The sequence below is a fragment of the Drosophila virilis genome, chromosome 5 (genome assembly GCF_030788295.1).
Source record: "Drosophila virilis strain 15010-1051.87 chromosome 5, Dvir_AGI_RSII-ME, whole genome shotgun sequence".
NCBI classification, from domain to species: Eukaryota; Metazoa; Arthropoda; class Insecta; order Diptera; family Drosophilidae; genus Drosophila; species Drosophila virilis.
The window spans coordinates 4,898,594-4,914,765 of record NC_091547.1 but is presented as its reverse complement, the minus strand read 5'-3'; the positions used below and the strand labels follow the sequence as shown (position 1 = coordinate 4,914,765).

Below are 16,172 nucleotides of genomic sequence, written 5' to 3'. Positions count from 1 at the left end.
GTTAAGTGCCATAAAATGTTGCAATCTTTGCATTTTTGTTTTTTTTTGTTTTTTTTTTTTTTAAATAATACATCAGTTAATAGCTATAATGTATAATTTATACGATTTGTTGCACACATTGAAAACATGTTTGCTCTTCTAGTTGCATCAAGTCATTTAGTACAATATACATATATTTATATATATATATATATATATACACATGCGGTTTCGTATGATTGAGCTTTTCGAAATTCTTGTTGATAAGTCTTTAATTTATAAACAAATGCGTCCGTTGCCCTTTTTAGCTGCGCGTTAAATGTTTGCAAGGTAAATTATCATCTAGCTGGCTGACTGGCTCTGTCTGTGCATTTGTTGTTGTTGCAGTTTTTTTTTCTTTACATTTTTTTTTATATTATTATTATTGTTGTTCTTGTTGTTGTTGTTCGTGGTGGTTGTGAATCATCCAAGCAGCGCCAGCACCGCATCGTAGATCTATGACCGTTGGCCAGAACCGACTACAAAGGTTTTCCAAGTAAACAAAAACAAAAACAAAACACATAAAAAAAAAAATAAAAAAACAGCATACGCTAACAGCAAGATAATAGATAAGAGAGCGCGCAAATGAATAACGTGTTGAAATTGTACTGCTTTAAATTTCTATTAGCGAGTTGAACGTTGCTTGGCCCTAAAAAACGATTATGTGTGTTTGGCTACTGGGCTGCATCTTAAACTATGACACGTGACGCGTATCGCCGCCGGCCTTGACATGGCTCTGCAATGGATCATCATTGTTGTTATCATCATCGTGGACGGTCACCTCCAGTGCACGATTCTTTTCATATTCGACAAAGTCATCGAAGAGACTTGGCCACGCTTCGGTATCATCATAATTTTCTATATCACATTGTTCAGTAAAATTGAGGTACATGTTCCATGTATCCTTGGGTATGCGGCGTATGTTCGGATGCTTTTCGAGGAAGATTACCCAGTTTGAAAAGAGATCAGGTGTTTGTACAGTGAACACTAGTTTCCACAAATCGATTGCCATTTCCAGCGACAGCACGCGCTGATCTGGCTCCAAGCCAAAACTAAAAATCAAATAATAAACATGAACATAATAGGAAAAATTCAATTGATATTTAGTGTGTAGCATACCGAAACGTAAAACGATAGAGCTGCTTAAACATTTCCGAATCAACCTTAAGCATCTCAATAGTCTGTTCAAGTCTTAAGCGTATGCTCGCAATTGTATCTGCCCGCATCTTGTGCAGGCCGTCAATAAATTCAGTTTTGGTGAAGCGGCACATCTGTGATGCATCGAGGCACCAGGCAAGCACAAGTATTGCAAACTCATCCGGCTGATAGTTAAGATCATTGCACAGACGTTCAATGCCATCAGTGAGTATCATATCTTCATCGTCTGGATCTTTGTAGATCTCAAATAGTTTATTTAGCGTTTGATCTGACACCTCCATGGATTCCTTGACCGCTGCAATAGTAATTGATTATTAAAAACTCCTCTTTAAATGTGTGCTCCAAACGGTAATTACCAGTTGTTATAATTTCGCTCATGGTTGGCGCACTTCCATTAAGCAAGCCTAAGGACTTAAAACTATTACGCTTAGTATCACAATTATTTGCTGGCTTGAGTGGAGTTCGATTAGAGAGCAATTCATCGGTTTCTGCAGATATATAGAACGTTAATATATGGCTTGCAGGGAGCTAGATATGATTCGCTTACCGCGTGGCCTGTCGCTGTATATGGCGCAACGTTCATTCGCATTCACCCCAACGATATCGTAGCAGTTGCCAATGCTGGTGGCCGCTTGGCAGCTGTTGGCGTTCAATGTGTGCGATGCGTTTGGAGATGAGCTGCTTGTTGGCAATGTTGGTGCGGCGGACGACGACGACGACTGGAAGCATTTCAGGCAATTGCCCATAGTGCGCTGCACGCTCTCTCCAGCGGGCCCTTGGACTAACAATATTTCCTTGGCTGCTGCTGTGATTTGTGTGTAGTATATATATATATATGTATATCTATATATATATATATATGCGTGTGTGTGAGTAGGTGTTGACACTTGTTTCTGACTGACTGACAGTGAGAGGTATCCGTATTTGTATTTGTATTGCCTTTTAACTTGGCTACTGGCTACTAAGGGCTATGGCTATGTATGTGTGTGTGTGTGTGTGGGCCTATTGAATGTTATTATTAATTACTTAGCTAGCGTTAGCTCGCCTTGACATTGACTGCTTGACATTGGCACTGCAATTTCCATGGAACGTTAACGAGCTGTTGCACGCGGTTATTGATGCAACATTGATGCATCGAACATATGGTGAAGAGTGCTTCCTTGTTGCTCTGGCTGCTGCTGTTGCTGCTGCTGCTGCTGCTGCTGCTACTACTGCTGCTGCTGCTGTTGCTGCTGCTGTTGTTATTTTGATACCTCCTACGCAAACTCATGTGTATGTATTTGTGTATGGTGTATACATACATACATATGCAATTGTAGTAGTCAGCAACCACCACAAATGTGCGCGAATTCGTCAGCTCAGTGAATTTCACATTTTACTTTTGTTCTGCACCACATTGCGATTGCTATTTAACGCAGTTTCTTCTGTTTGATTATAATATTAATGTTTTTGTTTTGTGTGTGTTTCACGAGGTTGCGTTTTTCTGCACAATTGCTGCTGGCCTTAAAATAACTATCGCAGCGATATATCGATAACATTTAACTAGAGCTGGGCCGTGGTCGTGCGCAATTAATGAATAAACAAGCAAATTGCTTTCGATATATCAAGTAGATGTTATACAATATTTTTGTTTTTCAAATTGCTTTATTAACTATTGTATTTTCTTTATTTATGGACTACAATTAAACTGAAGTTGCCGGCATTTATTTTGCAGTATTATTTCTTCAACTTTCTAAGCTTTGATTTTGCGCGCAAGCTGGCAACTCTGCAATTAAATGCGCGCTCTCTTTTGGCCATTCCCGCTCGCTTGCTCCCGGTTTTAAGCCAACTTCAGTTTCAGTTACCAAACAGTACGCGACGGAACAGCACTCGCTTAATCAACTGATCGCAAAAGAAAAGCCACAACTCTTATTATTTATGTTTTGTGTTTAGCAACGAAAAGTGTCAAGCTGTTGGAAAACCGTTGCGCGTGTGAACTTTGCCAAAAAACAAAAACAAGAAATATCACAACAGACATTCTGTATATAAAGTTTATGGTTGAGTGCCTCCGCTCGTAGACCCGTAGTTGGTTTTTGGGCAATTCGAAGTCAACAAACAAGGTTGAGTGAACTTGTTATTGGGTATGTGTGCACCGCACACACATATCCAAGTAATTTCTTTTGGCCAAGTTTATGTGACCAACTGTATGTACATTATGATCGAACGCGCGCGCGCGCGCGCGTCTATGTACGTGTGCGTGTGTGTGTGTGTGTCTGTGTGAACTCCAACCGGAACGTGTGTAGCTGGAGCTTTTCTTTTCCTTTTCACTTCACTGAAAGTGTCAGCCACACACAATTTTTTTTATTTTTTTTTATGAAAAGCGTGTGAATACAGTAAGAAAAAAAAAAGGAAACAATTCCGTTTTGGGGTCGATTTCTTTTAACATGTACTTGAGCTCGCAAGGTTCTCAGTTCGACCCACAATTAAATATTGATTGGAAAGAATTAATTGTAAACTATTTAACTATACATGGTTTCTGCCATTGCAGACATGCGTCTGGGTATGAAAAGGTCATCGAAACTGAATCCACCGATTCCGTACGCGATCTTATCGCATTCGTGCTTCAGATCGTACATGCTGTACGTTTGTCCCGATTTTCCAGTTTTCATATCCTTGAAATTGACCCATGTGATTTCGTTTTCCATTTCCGTTTTGCAGAACTGCAGCCATTTCCTTCCCTTGGGCATAGTCTGGCATTGCAGCCGATGCAATATGGGCTTCCTTAGAATATTCTTCTTTTTGAATGTCATCGTTTTGATTTGGTTCAGATCCGTATCCTTCTTCCAGAGATATAGGTCCGTGCACTTGTAGGGCTCATAAAACGGATTCTCTTCAATTGCAGCGCATTTCAATTCGTCTTGACGACGGCTTTGCTCAATTGTTAGCTCAAGTTGGTTCAGCGTGAGGGCCAAATGCTGGTCTATTTCCTCGGGCATGATTTGGTTTCAAAGTAAAAAATATATATGGAATGTTTAAATAGAAATATACAAATGAATGTCTGTGAAGTCAAGCGACTCGAATCTGATTTGAAATATTCTCAAAAGGCTTACTTTGCCTTAGACAACATACGATTTCTAAAGAGTTCGTCTCAAATCAAATTGAGCTCGGCTCTTTTTAGCGGTTCTTTCGACAGGCCAGTGTTGTAAAATGCCACATTTTACCGTAAGCTGTTTTCTATGAAATGATGATAGCAGGCAGATTTATATGAATGCAGAATATATTCCATATTGAAACTTGTTAACCAACTCTTGTCGCAACGTATTACGTGCTGTTCCCCCTTCAATTTATACTCCGGAATTTGTCATCCCTCCAACTATTTGCTTTTATTAACTAAAATACAATTAAATCAATTCAACCCCATATGCCCATAAATTTTAAAAAATATATGCATTATGGACAATATGAAGTTATTCTATAAAATCATTATCGCTGATCTTCAGTGTTGGCTTCCAAGCGGTCTTCTTGATATCCTTGAATGTTACCCAATTCATTTCGCTCTCCATTTCGAGCCACTTGATGCCGTTCGATTTGATTTGATTCTGCAGGCTCTGCAATTGGGGCTTTATAAAAAGCATTTTCTTTTTCAGAGCTTGCTTTTTGACATGTTTAACAGCTGCCTTCTTAAGGCTGTCCACATGGTAGTTGCCCTGGGCGAACCTCTTTTTCGGAGCAGTCGAGCCGAATTCAATGGGATGCTGTTTCATTGTATCTGACATTTCCATTTGGTAATTGTAGATATTTAAAAGTATTTGTGATTTGAACGTATACTGAAAACTATATTTATGTGAATGCTGAGAGCTCCGTCACATCTGAAATATTGTTCTGTTGTGTTGGTTGAAATTTGCGTGAAAGGGTTACTTGGTTTAGGTTTAAGTGCCGGCTACTTGGATGAAATTAAGTGTGTCATTTGCTTACATTCATAGGCTCATCATAGTTGGTAGTCTGTGGAAACAGCGACAAACATGTCTTCAGATCGATTTCACAAGTGAGTTTCTGATGCCGCATAACAAGCAATTAATATTGCTAGACGTATTATCTTATCTGCTTTGCCCGGCGCAAGTTCTAATTTAACTGAATTGTTATTTCCAACAACAACAGGGCCGCCAAGGACGGGCTGCTCGATGTGCTGAAGGAGGCGACGCGCAAGGATGCCAATGCCAAGGACGATGACTCAATGACGCCGGTCATGTGGGCGGCGTTCGAGGGACGACTCGATGCGCTGCGTCTGCTCTGTGGCAGGGGGTAAATTGAACATGTTTGCCCAGATTTCGACCAGCTCAAGTTATCGTTTGATTGCTCTTCGGCAGCGGAGATCCCGACAAGTGCGATCAGTTTGGCAACACGGCGCTCCATTTGGCCGCCGCCAAGGGCCATTTGCACTGTGTGGATTTTCTTTACAAATTCGGCGTTAACATTTACGCTTTGGACATTGACAGACACAATGCCAAGGATCTGGCGGCCATTAACAATCGGGATGAGATTTTGCGTTATCTGGACGCAGCTGCAGCCAACTTTGAGGCAAACGAAAAGTGAGCGCGCGTTTCAAATTTCGAGTGCTCGATAATTATCGAAAGCGTGGTTATCGATCAGTTGCTTAGACTGATTCGATTTAACATTTAAATGTTTAAGCAAATAATAATTATATATCTTACAGAAAAAAGTCGAAGGCTCTCAAGGAAATTGCGGAGAAGGAGTGCGAGAAGCGTGTGAAGGAGTACATGAAACGCCAGCAACAACAAAGAGATCTGCAGCCGAGCAGCCGCCAGACTCTGGTCAGCAGCAGCAAATCCAGCAACATGCTGTCCACGCTCAAGCAAAAGATTTGGTCCAGTCAGGGCAATCTGAACAAGGCGCCGCGGGAACAGGCTGCATCCGCCCACCAGCCACAGCAGGCGTCGCGTGTCGGCGCCAAGTTCAGCGATTTGGTGGGCGGCGGCGGCGGTGGTGGTGGCAGCAGCAGCAGCAGCGGCGGCTCCACCATAGCCAGCCGTATGGGCACCGTGCAGAAGAAGCCGCCGGGCAAGCCGCAGCATGCCAGCGCCTGTCCGCACGCAGCGCCCGCCGATGGTGGGTTCAAGGTGCGCGAACTGGAGCCGGATGGCAAGCGCACGATTACATCGCTGACGGGACTGCAGCGCGACTCAGAGGTGCTCTATGTGGGCACGTTCAGCTCCACGGAGGATGGCAATGGCAAGCGCGGCAAGATCGCCGACGTCTTTGAGCTGGACGCGAATGGCGGCGAGCGCGATGCGAGCCGGCTGGGCTACAGTGCGGCGCTGTCGCGCAGCTTCTCCCAGCCGGATATACTGGGCGATGCGCAGCTGGCGCAGGAGCTGAGCGAGGAGCTGGTGCTGCAGCGACCCATCGGCCTGTTCGACCGACCCACCATGCTGGGCAGCATTGCGTTCCGGCGCTCTGTGACCGCGGCCCTCAGTCAGCTGCAGCTGCAAACGGACGGCGGCGACAGCATGTCCAGCTCGACCATGCGCAATGCAAGCAGCAGCGCCAACAACAACAAATCTCGCTCCGGCGGTAATAAGGCGCGCTTGTATTTGAATCTGTCCGATGACAGCGACTCGGAGGGCGCCGGCGAGGATGTGTACAGCGAGGACGAGGATGAGCAGGAGTTGTCGGCCAGCGCATTGCAGCGTTTCCTGACCGTCTGGGCACTGGATGAGTATCTGCCAGTGTAAGCATGAACCAAGTGGCAACTATACAGCTCAGATCTAACCGAAATCGTGTTTAGTTTTCAGAAACAGGAGATCGATCTGGAGACGCTAATGCTGCTCACAGAGGCGGACCTTAAGTCGCTGGGCCTGCCGCTGGGCCCCTTCCGCAAGCTCACCTTTGCTATACAGGAGCGTCGCAATGCCCTGGCCAATCCCGGGCCCCTGCTGGACAGCCGGCTATAATTAATCGTAATGCTTAGAGCTTTAATCCATGTACTAATACAAATATAGAAACTACAAATGAGTACTAAGTTTAAAAAAGAGTTGGTTCTGCTGCTGTTTGTTGTGCTGTTCGTCTAACCCGCCACCTGCTGCATCATATACAGGTTCGCGTAGATGCCATTCAATGCCATGAGATGATCGTGTGTGCCCTGCTCCACAACGATGCCGCGCTTGAGCACACAGATCAGGTCCGCGTCCCGCACGGTGCTCAGACGATGGGCAATGGTCACACAGGTGCGACCGGCGCGTGCCTCGTCGAGGGCCTGTTGCACCACCTTTTCGCTCTCCAGATCCAGGGCGGACGTCGCCTCGTCCAGTATCAAGATCTTTGGATTGCGCACCAGCGCACGGGCAATGGCAATGCGCTGCTTTTGGCCGCCGGACAGCTGTGAGGTCTTGCCCAGGCGCGTTTCGTAGCCCTGCGGCAGAGAGCTGACAAAGTTGTGGATGTTGGCCTTTTTGGACGCTTCGATGATCTCCTGCATGGGCACATCGTCGCGGAAATTGTTGCCGTAGGCAATATTCTCGGCAATTGTGCGATCAAAAAGCACCGGCTCCTGTGAGACCAGGCCCAGCTTGGAGCGCAGCGTATCCAGCGGAAAGTCCGTGCTTGGCACACCACTCAGATTAACCGAGCCGGAGACGGGATCATAGTAGCGCAACAATAGCTGTATGCATGTCGATTTACCGGAGCCGGATGGACCCACCAGAGCGACAGTTGTGTTCTTCTTAATGGTGAGATTCAGGCCGTGCAAAATGGGCGTGTCCTTGCGCGTTGGATACTCAAAGCAAACATTCTCATAGACAATGTCGCCCTCCGATTTCTGGAAGAGATCAGCAGCAGTTAAGCAATGGCCAATCAGGAATCTAATCTAAGAAACTCACATCAGCTGTATTGTAGGGATTGAGTGGAGGATTGGACTGCTTTGGCGTCTGCTCGAACAGCTTCATCAGACGTCCCGCAGAGATGATGGCATCGTGTACGTTCGGTGCATATGCCAGAGCCTGGCCAAGCATCCAGGAGCCAAAGATAAGCGCCTCGGCAACCTTTATGATATCCTCATAGGGCAGACCCTCATTGGCGACCAGCAGCCCACCATAGTAGAGGGAGACACCGTAGGCCAGGAACGGCGCCGCCTGTCCCAGGGCAAAGACCAGGCCGCGGAAGCGCACCTTGCGCCGGCAGGCTACATTCACCTGATCGATCTGCTGGATGTAGCGCTCCAGCACCTGCTGTTCGAGGCCCAGTCCGTTGACGGTGCGTATATTGGCAATGGCCTCGACCGCCACCTGGGAGGCCTGCTCGATGGCTGCCCTCGACCACTGGACGCTCTTCGCTATGAAGCGGCCCTCCAGATAGATGGAGAGGCACAGGAAGGGTAGCGTGACCGTGGTTAAAAGGGTTTGCTGCCAGGAGTAAACAAATCCCACAATCATGCCTACGGCCAGGGTGACCACCGCCTGCAGCATGATGCCGACACGTGCGCCCGTCGCCTGCGGAGAATGAGAGCGAAATTTTGGATTTTAGAGTGTGCGCCAGTGTGTGTGTGTGTGTGTGTGTGTGTGTGTGTGTGTGTGTGTGGCAGGGATTTGGGGCACAACTCACCCCCTGCACGTTGGAACAGTCGCCGGCGAGGCGTGCGCAGAGTGCGCCCACAGAATTGCGTTCGTCATCAAAGAAGGCCACCTCCTGGGACATAATCGTCTTGAAGGCACGCTGCCGCAGGCGTGTTGTCATCTTAACGCCCGCCGTCGTGAACATATAGCTCTGCAGCATAATGCCCACGCCGGCCATCAAGCCGATGCCAATGAAAATGTACGAGATATTGTTGCCCTCGTGCCGCACCAGATCCTCATCGCCGTTGGAGAGTATCCCAAAGAAGTCGCCAAAGAAGAGGCCCCACAGCGGAAATGTGATGCCGTGCATCGCGGCTGCCAGGCAGCCCCACAGGATGTATCGCCATTCGGGTGCATTTAGCTTCATCAACTGTATGAACGAGACCTTCGGTTCGTCCTTTTTTTGCTTCTTCTTCTTGCGACGCTGGGAGCGACCTGCCACATTTAACACACATATGCTTGGGATTAGGAAGAGGCTGCAGCACGTAAATGTTGTCTAGTCGCAAGTGAACGACTTGATAATACCCTGTAGCCAGCTCTTTCCGAATGCGAATGTGTGGATAGTCGGACGCACGGACGCTCGGAGGAACAAATAGATGATAGGTAGACAGACAGACAGGTCGAAGGACATACAGAGACAATCGGACGGACTGACAGTCGGACTTACATACGGTGGTCAGATGGAACCTAGAGTCTTCATATATTTGCTCTGCTTAACCCATTTGCCCATGGTTACAGGGTAGAGAAACATTCGGACCTCCTTCCTTTACTTACGTTTTCCGCGTGAACTGACGCTGAATACGTCGTCCTTGGTGTGGTTAGCAGGCGCCACAACATCGCCATCGTCATCAATGTCCTCGTCGTCGTACTCAGACTCGAGCTCATCGTCATCAACCATGATTTCATCGTCCCTGCCCTTTGACAAAGGCAATTTAGCAACACCGCTGACTGCGTCCTCAGCACCCTCGGTGGCCTCTTTGCGCCGGGTTATGTTTACCAGCTCACAATATAAACCACCCCTGTCCATGAGCTCGTCGTGTGTGCCCTGTTCGGCCACCAGGCCGTCCTTAACAAATACAATTTTGTCGGCATTAGTCACAGTCGATAGACGATGGGCAACAACAAGGGTGGTTGGACCCTGGCTGGCCAGCTCCAAAGCATCCTGTACGCGCTTCTCGGAGGTGGGGTCCAGCGCCGATGTTGCCTCGTCTAGCAGCAAGATCTTCGGATTGCGCACCAGCGCCCGTGCGATGGCAATGCGCTGCTTCTGGCCGCCGGACATCTGGGCACCGCGCTCCCCCACCTTGGTGTCGTAGCCCTTGGGCAGCTTGGAGATGAACTCATGGCAATTGGCATTGCGGGCCGCCCGCTCAATGTCCGCCTGGGTGGCTTGCGGATTGCCAAAGCGTATGTTCTCGCCAATGGTGGTGGCAAACAGGACCGGCTCCTGGCCCACAACGCCAATCTGGGCGCGCAGCCAGCCCACGTTCAAGGTGCGCAAATCACGACCGTCCAGCTTGACGCTGCCCTGCTCCGGATCGTAAAAGCGTTGCATTAGCTGGATGACCGTGCTCTTGCCACAGCCGGAGGCGCCGACAAAAGCGACCGTCTGGCCCGGTTCCACGTCCACCGACAGACCCTTGAGTATCTCAACATCCGGTCGCGAAGGATAACGAAAGTGTATACCCTCGAAGCGCAGGCGACCCGTTATGCTGTCGGGCTTCATGCCGGTCTCGCCCATGGGATCAATTTCCGACTTGCGATCGATAATCCTAAAGAGATTTCTAGCAGCGCCCAGGGCCACACCAAAGGAATCCACATGCGGCGACGAGAATCCCAAATTCTGAGCGCCCATAATGACGGCGAACAGGACAATGACCAGGACAGCCGGCGTATACTGGCGCTCCTCCTTGCCGCGATCCTCCAGAATCAAATTGACGCCATACCAAATGGCAAGGGCTATGCAGCAATAGATGATCAGCCACATGACCCCAGCGCCGATGCCCGAATATAGACCCTTCTTGCGGCCCGTGATCTCGGCGGGCACCAGCAGCTTGGAGAAGCGTTCGTTCTCCTTGCGCTCCCCACTGAATGCCAGCACGGTGCGAATGCCGCTGAACACCTCCTCGGCCACATTGCCCGCATCCGAGTAGGCCTTTAGCTCCTTTTCGGCTAACGAGCTCTGGATTTTGGCCACCATCGCTGTGGATATGATAATGAATGGACTGCAGGTCAGCACGACCAAAGTCAGCTTCCAGCCATAGATAAACGAGGCTACAATGCCCATGACAAAGGTCATGAACAGGAAGGTAACAATGGCCACCTTCTCGCCAATGCCCTCCTTGACCTTATCCAGATCCCTGCAAAGCATAAAGGTTGTTGAGCATTTTGATAACCCTAACATAAATTCATCGCACTAACTCTGTCATCTTGCTGGCGAAATTGGTGCCCGAGCTGGTATCATACCAGGACATATCCTGGCGCAGTATCGCCTCCAGAAAGAGCTTGCGTATGCGATTGATCTGATTCAGGGCGACGCGATTTGACACATCTATCGCAAATACGATGAGCAACAGCATTATGATGGAGCCCACCAGGCTGCCAATGCCGAAGGCAATCGAATCATCTACTATGGCCTGATTATTCTCCTCCCTGCTGGCATTGGTGCTACAAGGAGAATTCCAAGTTTAAACCCACACCCAATATCCAATACGGTCCGCCCCTCCCCCCCCCCCCCCCCCCCCCCCACAACTTACAGTCGCTTGCCGCCGCCGAAGAGCGCGAGTATGAATGTTGGCGAGGAGGTGCCCTCGCCCACGGTGCGATCAATGAGCAGCGATGTGAATTCCCCATAGATCAGTATAAAGTATGGTATAAAAACCGAAGCTATTGTGGCCACAATAATGCTGAGCAACAGCAGAAAACGCTCCAGCCGGGTTGAGTACCGGAACTATGGAAGAGAAGTTAGAAATTATAATCAAGGATTTTTTTTTTCTCGATTACTCAAATTAAATGTATGAACATTATATGTATTATATAATAAAGATCTAAGATATCAACATAATTTTATATAATATAGAACTGGTTCACTGGTTCGCTTCACGACCCAAAAGAAAGCCTTAGGTTCGGTTCGTGAACGCGCTTTACCATATCTCTCAACATCTAATTGTTGCTTGAAATCTTGATCCTCACATGATTCACAGCTCTTAAAAGCACACTTTCATTAGAAATTAGTTCATTTTATATGTATACACTATGAACCAGTTCGGTTCCAAAACGTTTTGCAGCTTTGATCATTATTATTACAAATTGAAAAAAACATGCTTTCGTTTATTATCAATTTGTTTTTTCTATGTACATTTGTTGATTTCGAAAGTAGTTAATTTTACATATGCACAGTATGAACCGGTTCGTTTTGCAAGCTTAATTGTTATTATAAGAGACTAAATTATTTTGAAAAGAATTTTAGTCAATTAAAGCTGATATAAATATATTTTATAAAAATTTTAATTTGTTTTAAATATTTCTTAGCTATAAAAAGAGCATTCAGTTCAATGATAGCTGATGCATAAAACAGGATTTGCACAGCTGAAAGTAAACATTGTCTCTGAATTCTTCTTATGCAACACAAGATAAAAATAAAAAAAACATTAATGCTGAATGCATTCAGCTTGAAATAATTGGTTTCCTCAAAGTATTCAGATCAGATAATACTCTCGCTCAATGATCAATGATCAGTGATCGATTTAAGCACCAATCTTTATGAGTTATTCAACACTTACCAGATCAAAGAAACTGTACTTTTTATCGGGCTCCGCTGTGGCATCTCCGCTGGCTTTCTGCACCTGAAAATCGCCCAATTCTGGCAGATTTGTGCTGCGCTTCTTCGACTCCTTGCTAAATTCCAGTTCTGTGGACATTTCTGAGATCCTCTTGTGTTGTACTTTCGTTAATAGATATTACGTATTGGAGAGCTGCAAAAGGGATGAACTCAACAACTCATTTGTATGCCACATTTGAATTGCGCTTGCGATCGATTGCGGCGCGCTTTTTATTAAAAAAAAAAAAATTCAAGAAAAAAAAAAACTCACAAAATAATTAAAGTTTTTCTGGGGCGACAATTTATATAAGAAATGAAAAGTGAGAGAGGGAGCGAGAGAGAGAGATGGAAAAAAAAGCATATTTCCCAAGACAAATTAACGATTTGAGCTGGAAGCTGACGCTGTTGCAGCTTGATAAATTGATAAACTGATGATTGCACACTTGCGGCAATTGAAAAACTGGAAAAGCATCCATAAATTAATAAATTACAAACAATTCGAAATATTCGAAAGTGAAATATATGTGCCGAGACAATCGATCGAATCGACAACAAAAACAATTCAAGCGTAATCTTTTTCTGGACTATTACCAATTTTTTTTTCTTTTTTATATATATATATATTTTTTATATATAATATATATGTAAACACTGGCAGACTGGCAGTATGCTAATGATCAGAGCCGATGTTCTTTTTTTCAATTGTTCAGTGATTGTGTTTTTTACGGCCTGGGGTCGAGGTTTTTAAGCGATTTTGATTTAACACTCTTCCGGGCAACAGGCAGCCTTTGCATCTCGACAGCACGCGATTCGAATTGGAACTGTTGGGCCCAGTCAAGAGGGGCCTACGACGATACCTCGGTTACCAGAGTGTCCGACTCTCGAAGTGTCGTCAGATATGCATACGTATGTGTGTGTGTGTGTGTGTACAATCGCGTGCTCGTGTCGTGTTAGGCGGAGGTAAATGTTATAAGAACTTGATGCGGCTGAAACTGAGCCGAATTGATGCCATAATAAACGCGATCATAAACCTTACAATCGGCCAATTAAAATGCACAACAAAGAGTTGAAGAAGCAGAACGAGCTGAAGAATATATGTAGCTTTAACATCGGTAAACAAATATCAGTCGAAATTGTTAGGCACACGCGCTGATTGTTCCGGCTTATCGTCCACTTCTGGCTCAACTACACGCCTCGGCCACGCCCACCGGCGAACTAGTCGTGTCAACTGGCCAGCATGACTGTGCTAAATTCTTGGAGTTCATTTCCAGTTTTTGCAGTGCGTCAAAGCCATGTATTTCCCTCGACTGCAGCATTGCGCACGCAGAGCACGCAACATTCAAGAAAGTTACCTGGACAACTTGTGGGAATTACCGCAGTCGCTCGGCATGGCATTGCCCTCGCCGGGTTCCTTGGAAGATTCGTCAGCATCTAATTGCCGAGAGCTGATCTTAATTTATATATAAGTAGTATGTGCTCTATGTGCTGCTGACGTGTATGCAACACTCGCTGCCGGGCCATCCGGAACTAACTCAAATAACATGCATAACTATTAATAATTTTATCCATGTAAATCTGTAAAGTCTGTTCCATAGGCTTTTTCGAGAACTGAACCGTTGGAACTAGTTCAATTAACACGCTACTTATTGATATTACAATAGCCCTATTCGAGCTATGGAACATTAGAACTAGTTCAAATAATCCAATTCCAAATACACATTTAATTAAATAAAAAGTTTTTTTATTGATCGAGGAACCAGTCAGGCAGAGGAACTAGTTCATAAGCTAAGTACTTCAGCAATTAAATTTCACAATGAAATTCCGATGCAGCATAGAACTAGTTCATATACTAGTTCATATTCAAATATTGATAAGGTCTTGAGAGCACAAAAATCAGTTTCTACAAATATGTTTACAACTGGTTCTGGAAAACTCAAAATTTCATTCAAGTGCAAATGGAATTTTTGCGAAAACAAAATACGACGCCAATCAGACATACTATAAAGACAGATATATTGTACTTACACTGCACAGCAGGGTTGTGAACTAGAGCTGTGCCAAGGCATGGGGTAGGTCCAAAATATAATAGAATTTAAAGGATTTTTTTTTTAAATATTTAATTGAGATTTAAAAAAGATTTTTATACTTGCGAAAAGATAGAAAAACTATTGAAGAATTTGTTTATTAAAATGTTATTTTTTCTGTATAGAAAAAAAGGAATATTTATTTTTTCAAATAAAGATAAAAAATATATATAAAGGTTATATATATTTGAGAAAACTGGTAAGAACTTGTTGAATAAGAAGGTATTTTTACTATATTATTGAATAAACATGAGCTAAGAATCAAAAATAACAGATTTATCATAAGTTTTTAAGCTGCCTTAGGCATAAATTGAAGATGTCTTGAACCAGCATGAATTTCACAATGCTGCGCAATCTTGCAAGTAAGGCAATGAAATCAACAACTCAATTTTGTTGTTGAGTGTAGCGAACATTCGGTACTTATCTAACCTAAGTGCCGTACCTTTATGGGGGAATACTATAATTTATAAACAATATAAAACAACAACAACAACAAGAAAAACAATATGCGGCAAATACAACCATCAAGGTTAGGCTATCAAAAATATTACGTAGATTCGAGTAAATATTACCAAGCTAGATGGCAGGCCCTCCATGCCCAGCTACAGATATACAGATATGTATATATATATAGATGATGTCGTATCGGGCAACTGAGAAGACTTACCGGCTGGCAATTTGACGAAAACAAATGCTGAATGCTGAAATCTTTTATTATGATTTGTTTGACTAGTCGCGCACAATGAGAACCGACCGCAGACCGGGCAATGGCTAATGAACTGAACTCGAATCGAGTAAACGACCCGATATTTATACGGACTGGGCAGCTACCTGTGCACACCTGGACAAGCGACCTGCATTTGCGATTCCAAATTGACTTGGTCAGGTCACACAGCACAAAGTCCACGCTGGTAAATAAACAAATCTGTCCACATACATATATTCTGCATGTTGTTTATGTGGGCAGGGTCTGGGTCGGATATCTTCGAGCACATCCGTTGATTTAGTCGTTTTTAATGATCTGGCCGCGGCACGACGTCCGGAAGTTCATTTTCAGGTCTATTCAACATAAATCGCAACTGTTTTACTTTAATCTTTGGCCAATACACAAATCTGCTGAGTAGTGCTTGATTTCTAAGCCTCTGGCGAGTTGAGTTAGAATATGGTCCAATTAGTTATTATATCATTCGAAATAGTCAATCCGATGTATTGCATATATTCCTTGAAATTTAACTAATATTTCTGAAAGTTTATTTCTTGTAGAAAATATATAATATCCAGGAAGCTTATCTTTTATTAGAAAATTATATATAGTTATGGCTCGATTAGTTACTGTAAGACTCGCTATAATAAATCCGAGTTATATATTTAAATATAATACCAGCTTTAATCCCTGAAGAATTTGTAGAAATTATATATTGTAGTATTCCCTTGAGGCACTAAGATATTCGCTGAGAAAATATGTTGATAAAAACTGTCAGAAGC

The 16,172-nt window shown here is 44.7% G+C and overlaps 3 protein-coding genes across 5 annotated transcripts; 1 reads left to right on the top strand and 2 right to left on the bottom strand.

Moving 5' to 3' along the window:
* Positions 1 to 11: 11 nt before the first annotated feature.
* SCCRO3 (defective in cullin neddylation 1 domain containing SCCRO3) lies at positions 12 to 2,690 on the bottom strand. The gene is made up of 4 exons (XM_002048727.4): positions 1,724 to 2,690; positions 1,533 to 1,664; positions 1,138 to 1,471; positions 12 to 1,070 (listed from the first exon to the last, which is right to left on the bottom strand). Exons 1-4 carry the CDS (start codon positions 1,920 to 1,922, stop codon positions 713 to 715), a joined length of 1,023 nt encoding a protein of 340 aa, XP_002048763.1. The 5' UTR covers positions 1,923 to 2,690; the 3' UTR covers positions 12 to 712.
* Positions 2,691 to 3,007: 317 nt separating this feature from the next.
* Sans (SAM_USH1G_HARP domain-containing protein Sans) lies at positions 3,008 to 7,127 on the top strand. 2 transcript variants are annotated; one of them, XM_032436728.2, is made up of 6 exons: positions 3,008 to 3,275; positions 5,139 to 5,200; positions 5,314 to 5,457; positions 5,523 to 5,744; positions 5,870 to 6,904; positions 6,962 to 7,127. In XM_032436728.2, exons 2-6 carry the CDS (start codon positions 5,178 to 5,180, stop codon positions 7,125 to 7,127), a joined length of 1,590 nt encoding a protein of 529 aa, XP_032292619.1. In that variant the 5' UTR covers positions 3,008 to 3,275; positions 5,139 to 5,177. The 2 variants fall into 2 exon arrangements, with proteins under 2 accessions (XP_032292619.1, XP_070065629.1); XM_070209528.1 differs by having other exon boundaries at positions 3,008 to 3,296.
* Positions 7,128 to 14,046, bottom strand: Mdr49 (Multi drug resistance 49). 2 transcript variants are annotated; one of them, XM_032436727.2, is made up of 8 exons: positions 13,956 to 14,046; positions 12,566 to 12,757; positions 11,540 to 11,733; positions 11,205 to 11,450; positions 9,558 to 11,143; positions 8,773 to 9,218; positions 8,052 to 8,660; positions 7,128 to 7,990 (listed from the first exon to the last, which is right to left on the bottom strand). In XM_032436727.2, exons 2-8 carry the CDS (start codon positions 12,701 to 12,703, stop codon positions 7,241 to 7,243), a joined length of 3,969 nt encoding a protein of 1,322 aa, XP_032292618.1. In that variant the 5' UTR covers positions 12,704 to 12,757; positions 13,956 to 14,046; the 3' UTR covers positions 7,128 to 7,240. The 2 variants fall into 2 exon arrangements, with proteins under 2 accessions (XP_032292618.1, XP_070065628.1); XM_070209527.1 differs by lacking the exon at positions 13,956 to 14,046 and adding an exon at positions 13,195 to 13,438.
* Between the last annotated feature and the right edge of the window lie 2,126 nt (positions 14,047 to 16,172).

Excerpts from the sequence above, each read along its gene's own strand:
- SCCRO3 (XM_002048727.4), bottom strand. The coding sequence starts at position 1,922 with ATGGGCAATTGCCTGAAATGCTTCCAGTCGTCGTCGTCGTCCGCCGCA. Across the intron at positions 1,665-1,723 it reads ATACAGCGACAGGCCACGCG|AAACCGATGAATTGCTCTCT; the intron begins GTAAGCGAATCA and ends ATATATCTGCAG. Across the intron at positions 1,472-1,532 it reads GAGCGAAATTATAACAACTG|CGGTCAAGGAATCCATGGAG; the intron begins GTAATTACCGTT and ends TTACTATTGCAG.
- Sans (XM_032436728.2), top strand. The coding sequence starts at position 5,178 with ATGTCTTCAGATCGATTTCACAA. Across the intron at positions 5,458-5,522 it reads CGTCTGCTCTGTGGCAGGGG|CGGAGATCCCGACAAGTGCG; the intron begins GTAAATTGAACA and ends GCTCTTCGGCAG. Across the intron at positions 5,745-5,869 it reads AACTTTGAGGCAAACGAAAA|AAAAAAGTCGAAGGCTCTCA; the intron begins GTGAGCGCGCGT and ends TATATCTTACAG.
- Mdr49 (XM_032436727.2), bottom strand. The coding sequence starts at position 12,703 with ATGTCCACAGAACTGGAATTTAGCAAGGAGTCGAAGAAGCGCAGCACA. Across the intron at positions 11,734-12,565 it reads AGTACAGTTTCTTTGATCTG|TTCCGGTACTCAACCCGGCT; the intron begins GTAAGTGTTGAA and ends TCTCTTCCATAG. Across the intron at positions 8,661-8,772 it reads ACTGTTCCAACGTGCAGGGG|GCGACGGGCGCACGTGTCGG; the intron begins GTGAGTTGTGCC and ends CATTCTCCGCAG.